This window comes from Nelumbo nucifera, chromosome 6, assembly GCF_055504915.1.
Source record: "Nelumbo nucifera cultivar China Antique chromosome 6, China Antique-T2T, whole genome shotgun sequence".
Lineage (NCBI taxonomy): Eukaryota > Viridiplantae > Streptophyta > Magnoliopsida > Proteales > Nelumbonaceae > Nelumbo > Nelumbo nucifera.
Window position 1 is genome coordinate 52,207,729 of NC_142654.1, and position 12,760 is coordinate 52,220,488.

General features: G+C 36.2%; 1 protein-coding gene and 1 long non-coding RNA gene across 3 annotated transcripts; one reads left to right on the forward strand and one right to left on the reverse strand.

The window, feature by feature from the left end:
* Positions 1–258: 258 nt before the first annotated feature.
* LOC104588002 (endoglucanase 24-like) lies at positions 259–6,620 on the forward strand. 2 transcript variants are annotated; one of them, XM_010245791.3, is made up of 7 exons: positions 259–545; positions 667–916; positions 1,611–1,894; positions 2,335–2,772; positions 3,875–4,022; positions 5,409–5,575; positions 5,672–6,620. In XM_010245791.3, exons 2-7 carry the CDS (start codon positions 703–705, stop codon positions 6,002–6,004), a joined length of 1,584 nt encoding a protein of 527 aa, XP_010244093.1. In that variant the 5' UTR covers positions 259–545; positions 667–702; the 3' UTR covers positions 6,005–6,620. The 2 variants fall into 2 exon arrangements, with proteins under 2 accessions (XP_010244093.1, XP_010244092.1); XM_010245790.2 differs by having other exon boundaries at positions 265–545; positions 662–916.
* Positions 6,621–12,065: 5,445 nt separating this feature from the next.
* Positions 12,066–12,760, reverse strand: LOC148791048 (uncharacterized). Its single transcript, XR_016077307.1, has 3 exons — positions 12,512–12,760; positions 12,387–12,441; positions 12,066–12,232 (listed from the first exon to the last, which is right to left on the reverse strand). It is a non-coding gene; the product is annotated as an uncharacterized LOC148791048 (long non-coding RNA).

A 12,760-nucleotide genomic window follows, 5' to 3' on the forward strand; every position in this document is an offset into this window, starting at 1 on the left:
AGAAAACAAACTAAGAATCTACGGCAATAATTGTAGATGACAAGCAAAGAGATTAAAACCCAACGATCACAGAATTACCGTATAATCCTGATTCCTGACTGTCACTGTTAAGTTGGTTGGTCGATCACCGTATTAGCCGTATAATCCTGACTGTATAGTTGGTCTGTTTCAAGTTGCAACCGATCGATTTCTGAAAAGGGTGAGGGTAGTTTCGCCATTGAACAATTGAGGGGTTAAATGGAAACTGAAAAAAACAGATTTTTCGTTGGATACGGTGTCGGTGTCTCGTTCGGCACCCATTTACAAGCTCTCTCTTTCTCTCTCTCGCTCGCTCTTACAGCTTTCAACCAGGTTAAAGTCTGCCACCAAATCCAGCTTCCCCACTCGTCCATTAGCTCTTCTTTCCCACCGATTCTGAAGCCGGAGAAGGTTTGTTATTGGTTACATTGCTTCCAGATCATCTTTATCTTCTCCATTTAGTTCAGGGAGGAAGGTTGCAGGCTTACAGAAAGCGATCGATTTTGTGTCATTTGAAACTCTGTAAAGTAAGCATTATTACTATTTAGCTTCCTAAACCTCCATTTTCGTTTCCATCCTGCCAATGTGTTAGTTTTCATAGTGATCTAACTCTAGAAATTTGCTTCTTCTTTGGCTGTTGAAGCACAGCATCTTTTTTTCGAGAGAGAAAATCGCAGAGATCTAATGGGAGGTAAAGAGAAATCCAAGGGATACTGTGGATGGTTAATTGCTTTCGTGGTCTTGGGAATCGTTGTCGCGGTGATTGTACTTACCGTAAGGCACAAGCATTCATCTCATAAACCGGTGCCTGCTCCTATTCCCGGTCCTCCGGGAGCCATCGAGAAGAAATATGCAGATGCCCTTGGAGTCGCAATGCAGTTCTTCGATGTTCAAAAATGTACTCCCTTTTCTTCCTATTTAACGATTTATTTATTGCTCCTCAATGTAGCCTTAGAGTTAGCAAATATCCTATGTTTTAATGCAGCGTTCCGTACATCCAGATCTATCATGTTATTTCCATGATTTTTCGTGTTCTGTTTTCTTTTCTCTATGTTTCTTGAGCTGATCTGGTGATTAGAGTATTATCCCATTAATAAAGAAGAATTAGTGGTTGGACTTCATATTAAACAATGTGGATCTGGAAACCAGTTTCCTTTGCGCAGAAGGCCATAATTGGTTGTATGTTTATTATAGTTGTAACTGATTTTTTATTTTTTTGATATTGCTTCTGAATAATAATTAATATACCAGTCAACCTTCAGATCTGAAGGCGGTTCCTTCTTCCTTTTGATTTCCTTCTCCACTTTAACTTTCTGTTCGTCATGCTGTTCAAATTCCGATCTTTTGTAGAGAAAGTAATTGGTTTATTTCCAATGCTGGGATTTGTTGACAATTTCCTGTCCTGCATAGAACATTGATGACTGGTTTCCAGCTTTTGTGTGTTCTGATAGTGATAGTGATGATTTTTGTATTGGGTTAGAGGAAAAGGATATGTGAGGAATTGATAATGCCTGTTCTTTTGCTTTATGCTTTTCTCTATTTCGTTTACGATCCTCCTTGACAGAAAGGAAGATGTCACTTCGTTTTTGCAGCTGGCAAGCTGGTAAATAACAAAATTTCCTGGAGAGGAGATTCAGCTCTACAAGATGGAAAAGAAAAGAAATTGGATCTGTCGAAGGGAATGTATGATGCTGGAGATCACATGAAGTTTGGTCTTCCAATGGCTTTCACTGCTACAATATTGTCATGGACCATTCTTGAGTATGGAGATCAAATGGATGCAGTGAACCAGCTAGAACCTGCTCAAGACTCTCTTAAGTGGATCACAGATTATCTGATCAATGCTCATCCATCTCCCAATGTGCTCTATATTCAGGTTAGCCAAATTTTTTAATCGTTGTGGTCAATAAAATCACTTGGGAAGAGACCCAATAGATGGTGTCATATAAAGCTGGCATGGATTAAGGAAATGCATAACCAATCCAGAGAGTGCCTCACATGATGAATGGTCTGAATTAGCCATGGAACCATAGCATCATTCTATGTTTCTGAAATATGAAAGTCTCCAGAGAAGATGCCTGAGTAATCCATTTAGGAAAGTTTTGGGCCTTTTGGCCTATATGTGCATGTGTAGACATTCTGTGTATCCATCTAGGAGGAAGAATGGTATCTAACTATCTATATTTGACCTTTTCCTGACCAACACCAACTTATGCAAATTATAGTCCATCATTTGATGGATCTCTAAATGCATTCCAGTTTGATGACTTAAAATTAAAACAAGGACCCACTAAAGGGTGTTATTATCTTTGGCAGGTGGGTGATCCTGATATAGATCACAAATGTTGGGAGAGACCTGAAACCATGGCTGAGAAAAGACCTCTCATACAGGTGAATACATCTTCACCAGGAACAGAAGTTGCAGCAGAAACTGCAGCAGCTTTGGCATCGTCATCTCTTGTTTTCAAGTCAATCGACTCAAAATATTCGAGTTTGCTTCTTAAGCATGCCCAAGAACTCTTTACTTTTGCTGACACTTATAGGGGTTCATATAGTATCAGCACCCCCCAAGTACAGACTTTCTACAATTCTACAGGATATGAGGATGAGCTCTTGTGGGCAGCTAGCTGGCTCTATCATGCAACTGGAGATGCATCGTACCTTAACTACGTCACGGTGCAAAATGGTGAAAAGTTTGCTAATTGGTTAAGTCCAACATTGTTTACATGGGATAACAAGCTTGCAGGAACTCAGGTAGAGGATCTGTACTAAGAGTGGTAACATTAATTCATATTTATTCTGCTCGTGAATTGAGTGTTATACTGATTTTTTCTTTAGTGTTAAGAATAAATTCATATGTTTTGTTTCAGTATTTGTTGAATAATTGTTTGGTTTCAAATAATATGAATAAAAAGTATTGTTTTTACCATGTTGCATTCAATCTTTTGTTCTTATCTTGCATTTCAACATTCTTCAATGCCTTTTTACCTTTGGTTGTAAATTACTTTTGATAAAGCAAAAAAATAACACAGTTGTCTTGTAGTTTGGAAAATTCCGGAATCTATTTCATTCCATAGAAAAAGCATAAAATTTATCAGATCCAAAAGAATTTACCTTGAATAGCAGCATTTTTAGAATTACTGGTTATTCATTTTAATTTGTGAATCCAGGAACCTTCCATCTAATATCATACTTTTTTTCTTGTCATGATGTCATCCACTGGCATGATATTCTCCTATATCAATTTAGGAAGCTTCTTTCTCTGTTGGTTATTAGTTGAATATCATGATGAACAAATTGTTTATCTCTATGGTGGCTTATGAGGAATCAGATCTTCAGGCCAATAGAGGCATGTAAAGTAATTTTGTACTTGTGATGTCATAATGCAATAATATAAATTGGAATCTTTCTATTTGATCTTCATCATTTACTCCTTCCCTTGCTTTAAATAATTGCTTCTCATTATATAGGATGGATACAACTGTCTTTGAAAATCTTAACCTAATTAATTTATCAAAAAAAAAACCTAATTACCAATAAAAAAGCAATATTGATTAAAAAAAGGAAAAAAAAAAGCAATGATCATCTTGATGCTGATATGTATGTCTAGTTTAGATGTTCGTTTTTGCTATGTTTAACATTTCTTTCAGCATTTCTTCTTTATTTTCTACAGACTGGGCCAATGGTTGAACCATTTAGGCTGCAAACCTCCTGGCCAAGTAGCTCTATGTCCAGTCCATCTTTGAGAACATTGATCCACTATTCATGTTCTATTTGTTTACAGAGTTTTGCAAGACCATGTTAAATTATATGGGACTCCACTGCTAATATTTGTTAAATATCAATATTGGAGCAGGTTCTATTGTCCAGAGTAAGCTTCTTTGGTGCAAAAGAGGTATCAGATGAAGAGAACCAGGGCCTCCACATGTACAGGAAAACTGCTGCTGCTATTATGTGTTTTCTTCTTCCAGACTCCCCACGAGCCACACACAGTAGAACAGATGGTAATTTCAATTCTGATATTATACTTGAGATTTCCTCAAAACCAAACACTATTCTGGTATTTGATAATGGCTAAAAATAGGCACTGAAAGTGGAATGTGGAGCTATGTTACCCAGATATGGCAAGGACACTGCTGGATACAGTATTGGATGCCAAATTTCCACTAAAAATTTAAGTATCCAACATGATATGGAACCCATATATGGGTATCAGGGTATCATAGATCTGAAAATGATTCCAAACTTAAAAACAGCTTGCATCCTGGGGTTTTATTAGAATATGATAAAATTCATCCTGAGGTATTGTTAGCATATGTTAAAATTCTTAGCAGTAAAATAGTCACCCCAATGTCTGTGCTTCATAGTTTCATAGATAAGTAGGTCAGTGGTTACTGATAATTCTGAATGAGGCATTTTTACATTGGCAATCTTTCCTGCATTCCGTTTGCAGTGCCTATTTCAGCAATTAGCAAACACCACCAATTTCTTGGGTCCTCCTGCATGAGGATAACGTGTATGGAAAAAGTAGAGAGGATTTTGCCATTCAGCTATCCTAGTCAAACTAGTTCTCATCAGAACGTCTTGCAAGTTGTGTCATAACTCCAATACCTTATGCATAGGCTTTCTTTATTTAGAAAGATGCTTACACCCATGCATAGAAGACTACTTACAGAACCCGTTAGAGAAAGTGATTTGTAACAAGTTGAAGGGACTAGAAGAGCTAGGGGCAGACCCCAAAGGACTTGGGTGGAAGTAATAAGAAATGATTTAAGAACCTATAGTTTAACAATGAATATGACACTGAACAGAACAGAATGGTGAAGCAGGATTCATGTAGCTGAACCCATATGCTTGGGTCTTGGTACAAGGCTTAGATGGGATGATGATGATGACAGATGCTTACACCCATAACTAATGGTCCTTTTCTCCTTATCAATTTATGCTTCTTTTTTTAATCCATTGAACCTTTGAAGTGTTTAAATCCTCCAGTCAGTCTCCAACTCATCTAACACTAAGGTGTTAACCAGAATGTTATGGGTTGATTAGTGCACAAAAGTACAGTATTGATTAATATGAGTGATGGATGTAGAGATCATCATAATATGGATGCATTGTGCAATTTTCCTTGTGAGCAGATTGGTTTGGAGAGTCATTCTTCTGTAGTGGATTCGTGATATAAGTCCCACCCAGTCATTATTACTATGTATCTGGTTGTGGACCTTGTGGTCCACCAGAACTGCATTCACTTGACTGATTTACTGTAACGATCTTGTTCTCATAACTTCCATAAATTCCTAAATGGAAGTCTCCTGCAGGTTAATTTGAAATTGAAACATCCAATGCCCTTTCTATTATCTACATTTTCACTGTTGTTATTATTTACACAGGTGGCCTCCTATGGTTTAGTGAATGGAACTCTTTGCTGCATCCTGTTGCTTCTGCATTCCTTGCTGTTATTTATAGTGATTACATGCTTATGACCCAGACAGCAAGCATAACCTGTGGTGGAGAAGCCTTCACACCAGCAGATCTCCGAAACTTTGCCATTTCACAGGTATGTTTTCAGCATTCTTCCACACATCAATAAGATCTATTTGATGCAAGGAGAGGTTTTTGACAAGGCTTATACTTTTGTTTCCCCTTTCTTCAGGCTGATTATGTCTTGGGAGACAATCCACTGAAAATGAGCTATCTTGTTGGTTATGGTAGTAAATACCCAAAATATGTACATCATAGAGGTGCTTCCATTCCAGCTGATGCGGATACTGGTTGCACTGATGGGTTTAAGTGGCTTAGCTCCTCCAAACCCAACCCAAATGTTGCGATGGGTGGACTTGTCGGTGGACCCTTCTTAAATGAAACATATATTGATTCCAGGAACAATTCAATGCAAGGGGAGCCAACTACTTACAACAGTGCTCTCATCGTTGGCCTCCTATCGGGCTTGGTCACCACATCCTCTGTCGTCCAGTCTTTCATGTAAAAGAAGCTGTTAATTAATCTCTTATGTTGTATGAAATATGCATAAGATGGATTGCATTCGGTTCCTGCCTCATTAAGTAGCTTTCACAGAGCAGTATATTATACAAGCAAGGACCACGCCATGTTAGGAGTGTTGATGTGCTGAGTTAGTGAACAAGAGCTTTGGGGTTTGTTCTTCTACTCAGTACCCACTGGATCTTGGGCTGTCTATATGGTGGGTCAATCAGGTGGTCTTGAGCATGATTTTAAGGCTTAATATGGAAACAATCTGCGCAATTGGGACTGATGATTTAGCTCAGTAGAGTAGACTCCTAAAATTTGCGCTCAAAAGGGCCCCTGCTGAAAGGCTGAGAAGATGGTGCATTCAATTTCTTCATTTCTGTCCAGGATTTCTAAGTATTTTATTTGTGAAAGCTAGTGTTGAATTCTTAGTTTAATTTGACTGATGATATGGATTCATGAGTTAAAGAAGAAAAGTTATTCTGTTAGTTTTTCTTTTCTTTACTTGTACTTCTATAATAAGGTGAGCCTTAAACAAGATGGATGTGGATATTGTATGCATCGTTGAGTATTGTTTTATTAAATTGCAAGAGCAGCCAATCCAGCTTGTTGGCTAATGGTTGTGTTTGGGATGGGAATGGACTTGACTGCATATCCTGGGTTAGTGGATGAGTTCTGGAATCCAGACTGGGTATTGGGCCTAGAGAATAAGGGTTTGCTCACGCATGAGGTCTAACTGGAGCACCAGCATCTTTTTCATACATTGTAGGGCTTGAGCTTGGAAAGACCTTCACACAGCCTGAACCTGGTCCTCTAGCACTGCCAAGAATTTGGCTGTTTGGGAGCTTCCTACATGTTTCCATGGTGTGGGATAAAAGAGTATTTGCAACTAATAAGGCAAACAAAGAATTCAATTGAGGGCAAACGTGTCATGCGTAGGAAGCTCCAAACAACCCAGATTTTTCTTTTCCATTCTCAACCTGATTAGTTAAAAAAGGAGGCAGAGTAGGAAAAGCCTTTTTCGTCCCAAATAAACAATAATCGACCTTCATATTATGGAAAAGATAAAGAAAGGTAGGAAAAGTAAGGTTCAAAGTATGATACAGGGTGATACGCCAATAAGGCATTGGCCTACCGGTTTAAGGCCGGTCTACCCCTGAACCATTTGCCGATCCGAAACACCCCCCCTGTAGGGTTGTATTGGGAAGGCTGTAATACAATACGGCCGCTACATATTGTATATCATAACAGACTAATGTATTGTATATCATCGGGTTCAGGATCTGCCACCTTTTTGCGTGTAAAATAAGTAAATAAATGATTCAACCTTCCTGCCTCATATGGGAATTGGAAGCTCTTTGACATTTGATACAATTTATAAAATTTATTAGATCAACACAGAAAAATGAACTCTCTGTTTTGTTTGACTATATTTTGTACCATGAATGAGATACTGGGACTGGGACTGGGTGGTGTGTGGCATAGATTATCAATCCACACTACACCATTCTCTACAGATGTATTCATTCCATACATATACAACTTGTATGATTTACATAGTTGATCATGAATAAAAAAATTATATTTTAAATACAAAATAAATAGGAAAAAATAATACAAAATAAATAGGAAAAAATAATACAAAATAACAATGGTTAAAATAAAGCATTAATGTGTAATTACTAATAAATATAAAGAATTCAATGTTTAAAAAAATCATCATAATATTATATTATCTTGCAATATTTAAAGTTACTATAATCCAAATAAAAGTTAATAACAAAGGAATGAAAGTTATTAACATTTATAAAAAGAATAAAAAATCATTATAATAATTTACAAAAAATAGTAATAAGACACCGTTAACCATGGGAAACACCAAAAATCATTTCACCATTTCAAACAAAAACTTTGCCATTGAAAACACCAAAAATATTGAACCAAACATTAGGTAAACTATCAATAGTTAAAACATACTTGACTGAGAGAGGTGGATGGGGGTGATGCAATGGTGGTTGACATGAGATGCTCCCTTAACCGGTGGAGGAGAATGGTGACAGAAATGGGATGGAGCTACGGCTGAAGAGAACAAGTTTCGGGCATGATTTTAGATGGACAGCAAGATAGATGAGAGAACTTCACCATACCTATTCGAGATCGGTGGGGGATACCAGCATAATGGTGGTTCTATGGTGGTGGTCTAGTGGAGGAAAGTGTCAGAGTTGAGTAGAATTCCCCTATCTAGTATTTGAGAATGGTGGAGTAGGGGCACAATCGAATCGAGTCGAGCTGAACAGTGGCATATCTTGGCTTTGATCGATTAAATACTACTAGGTTTTAGTTAGAGCTTGAGTTTGACTCGAACTATATTTTTTTTGTTTGACCTAGTTTGATTAAATATTCAATGATCTTGAGTTTGGCTCGAAAGCTCAAAAATGAATATATTTATATAAGACTTAATGAGAGGGATTTGAATGAGAATAAAAAGTGGTTGTTCAAATTATATTTTTGTTCTTACAATTAAAGATGAGTCAAATTCAAAAATTAAGGGTTCTACACTATCATTCACACTTTTAATAATAGTATAGGTTTAAGATTAATGAAATATTAAAAGACAAAATAGCCCTTGGTTATTTTTCAAAATTTCAAGACATAATAAGGGACAGTTGTCATTACAGGGCATGCTTTTAATGACATGATAATAGAACATATCTTCATTTGTTTTAAATTTGACAAAACACCTAGTGATCTGTTATTTCCTTGGGTGGGATCACTAGGTATCCATATGTTATTGAATGATAGTAAGAAGATGGAAAACTTGGTAAAATTAGTGACACATGGCAAATATATGCCAAGTTTGATATCCACATATGTGGCAAAATATATGCCATGTGTCATTAATTTGTGCCACATGGCATAATTATAAGTTATATGACATTTTTACTCAGTAGTCAAGTGAGACCATGGTTGTTGTATCTATAGTGCTTGGGTTCAAATCTTCATATTCTCAAAGTATTTTAGGATTTATTTCAAGGCAAATTTGGTTCTAAGGTCGGTTCCACAAATGGTGAAACCAAACCTACCTAGTAACAAATTGGCTAGGGTTGATTAAGGTCAGTTCCAAGTAGAACCTACCCATTTGCTGACCCTTAACTGCAACAATGGTTATGACATGTGTAAACTTAATAGGGACTAACTCATTTGATGTACAAATTAAGGGGGTGTTTTTTACTATAGCCACACAAAATGGTGGTGTGTTTCAAGTTATTGGGCCCTAATGCAGTGAATTAAAAATGGTAGGTTTTGGAACTTACCACACCTTTGGTAATGTGGTTTATTCCAAAGCATTGGGGTTTGAGATATAAATATTTTTGTCAAAATATGTTATATCAATGTCCCAAGGTGTGGTGTGTTCTAGAACAGGAAATTTTGGTGAGTTCTAAGATTTGCAATATTTTGTGTTCTCAGATAGTTTTAGAATACTAAATACACCACAGCTTAAAAAAAATGCATGTTTGTCATGACACATTCTAGAACCAAACGAAATGCAAGTCTCCAGCCTCTTTGAATAGCTTATTCGGAGCACTTCAAAGCAGTTGAACTAGTTAGTTGAATCTCTTGCTCAACCCTCCCAAATGGGCCCTAAAATAAACTGTGTTTGTTGACAATTGGCTTAGCTAGTTAAGGAGTCAGTTAATCAAGACAAGGCACTCCAGGTAAGCATTCAAAGATGTTGATGCACCCTTTCTCTGGATTTTTCACCAAACATGGCCCGTAGACTATCCATGTGGGCCCCACATATGGACAACTAGAAGTCAGTGCACTTCGGCCCTCCTAAACAGGCTTTCCAAGGTGGCCCTACACAAACAACCTTTAAGCTATGTTTGGTGAAAATTCTAGAGAGCACAAATCAGTTGTAATTCATTTTTTAGACTGTCTACTTCAGCCTCTTTAGACAATTTATCTGAAGTGCATCAAAGCAACTAACTTATCTGAACTTCAATTTAGCTGGCTCTGTTGCTTTGAAACACTCCAAATAAGTTATTCAAAGAGGTTGAAGTGGACAACCCTTGAGGCTGTGTTTGGTTTGAGGGAAAAAGTAGGGAAAGGAAGAGAAATCTATACCAAAAGTCATTTCACTACTTTTTTTCCTCAAACCAAACACCAAACACCAAACACATCCTACGTGACTAATGACAACCAATTTGGGCTCTCTAGACTTTTCACCAAATGATTATGAAATATGGTCGTTTACTAGAACACCCCCTATAGTTTCATGGATTTATTTAAACCTATTCTATAGTTTTTATTTTACTAAAACACCCCTATAGTTTGCAACCTATTTACTTAATCGGCCTTTCACTAAGAAGTTTATTTTTTCATATGAAAATAGTAACATTATAACCTAAATTGAGTGGAAAATGTTCAAAAGTACCCCTAATACTTCTTCATACAAAAAACAAAATTGATCAAATAGAGCCAAATATAGTGGTTTCTTATATCTTACTAGGGGCAAAAATGGTATTTACATTTACATTTTCATTCTTATTGAATTTATTCAAATGGACATTAGGGTTAAAGTTGTCATTTGCCACTGTTATCTAATGAAAGATCGATTAAGTAAACCGATTGCAAACTATAAAGGGTGTTTTAGTAAAACAGAAACTATAAGATGGGTTTTAGTAAATCCATGAAACTATAGGGGGTGTTTCAGTAAATGACCGAAAAAAAAGAGAAGAAAAGACTTTTCACCAAACATAGTTTAAAGGCTGTCCATGTTGTGTCCACCTCACAAAGCCAAAACTGTAACACTTCAAGGCTGAGCTATAAAAATTCAGCTAAGCTGGTCCAACTGCTTTGAAACACTCCAAATAATCCATTTAAAAAGAGGGTAAAGTGGACAACCCTTCAAATGATTGACCAGCAGCTAATTTGGGTTCTCTTGATTTTTCACCAAACATAACTTATAGGGCTGTCTATGTGGGATACACCTTGGAAACTAGAAGAAGCCCTTGCGCATCAGCCCTCCCAATACCCAATTAGGTTAAGGTTAAGGTTAGATTAGAATTGATAAGGGGTGCAACTGGGGTGGTTCCAACCCATAATTTTACATGGGCTGGGCTAGGTTTGGGCCCAAAAGTTTGGGCTGGGCCTGGACCTAGTATTTAGGAGGTAATCTAAACCAGTCCGAGCTATATATATATATATATATATATATAAATTTAATGTGAATTGATTGAACAACCTGAACCTGAATCAAATATATCAAATTTCAGTCTAGATTAGACACTTGCACCCCTAATAATTGAGATAACCATAACTCAAGTTGCGTAGTTGATCTCAACTAGACCCAACCCAATCCGAGTTGCACTCCTAGTATTAACGATCATCCTCATAATCTATATACAAATACATTATCTTGATTTTCTTTTTCTTATTCTTATGCTTACCATCTAAAATAGTACAATAACTAGCAGAGAGGCCCCTACGTTGCAGGGGAAAGTGGAAGGTAAAACATTTTCTAAAAAAACATGTGTAAATAAGGGTGGAAAAAAATAATAGTTTCAGTAAAATCATAAAATAGTCAAGTTGTTTTCACTTTAGTGTTGGATGTCTATATATATTTGCAAGAGTATATATATCCAATTAATTAGTTTTGTTTAGTCATATTGTCAACCACATATGCAGTATAAATAGTGATTCAAAATCATAACAGAGCCTTCCATAAAGGTATTCCATCCTCTCAATAAATCATTAAGAGATAAGACGGAAAATTCTTTAGATGATGGCCCAATGTAGAGCTCTTAAGGTTATGAGTTTAATTTACTATTCAATCTGTGTTTGTCTTCATTAAAATATATGCTAGAAAATTCATCGCATTTCTATCAGATCCTAGACCCCACAAAATTTCTGTGTACACTATCCCACAAAATTCATCATCTTTGTTTTGAAGTGGTACCAATTCTCTTTCAACCAATGAAAAAATTGTTACCACACCTGTAAAGCATAGGTGGTATCAATTCATGGTTTAAACTCATAAGACAAACTTTTTAGCCATATCATCAAGTTTTAATAGACTCTATCTCAGTTCGGTGGGTTCAGTTCTAGCACAGTAGCAATATTTGTAAATGTTGATTGAGTGAAACCATAAGATTATAGCCAAACAAAAAACCAATTGCTGCTTGGAATTGCATCTCAACCACACTTCTTTGGCATTGAAAGTTAAGTTCTGCATATTCCAAGATTAAATATCAGAAATGACATATATTATTCATAAATTGAATGAGATAATGTGAGTTATTGGTTTCTTTGTTGAAGATTAGTAATTAATTGGATCTTGCTTGAATGAAATAAAAAACATACCATAGACCATGGAAACTTACTTGGCTTTCTTTTGTGGTGAACTACTTTCTCCAATGTATAATTTCCAACCAACACCTACAAAAAGTTTAAGTTTTATTAGAAATGAAGAGAAATGATTGGTAAATTGTGTAAGTGTATTTATTACCTTGTACAAAATGATGTTGGGTTGAAATTGTGATGGTCGTAGGTGAATCTACATATAAAGAATAGTTAATAAGACAGTTTTATATATGAGTATCGTTGGACCAAAATTAAAACAAAATTATTTGAGAAAAAGTTAGAATTGTTTGTTTTCTTTTATGCTTTATAAAAGCTTCTTACTGGTCAGTTGAAGTTGTGAACTTTCTTCAAGAGCTGTAATATACAAGAAATATATAGAATAAAGGTAAGAAAT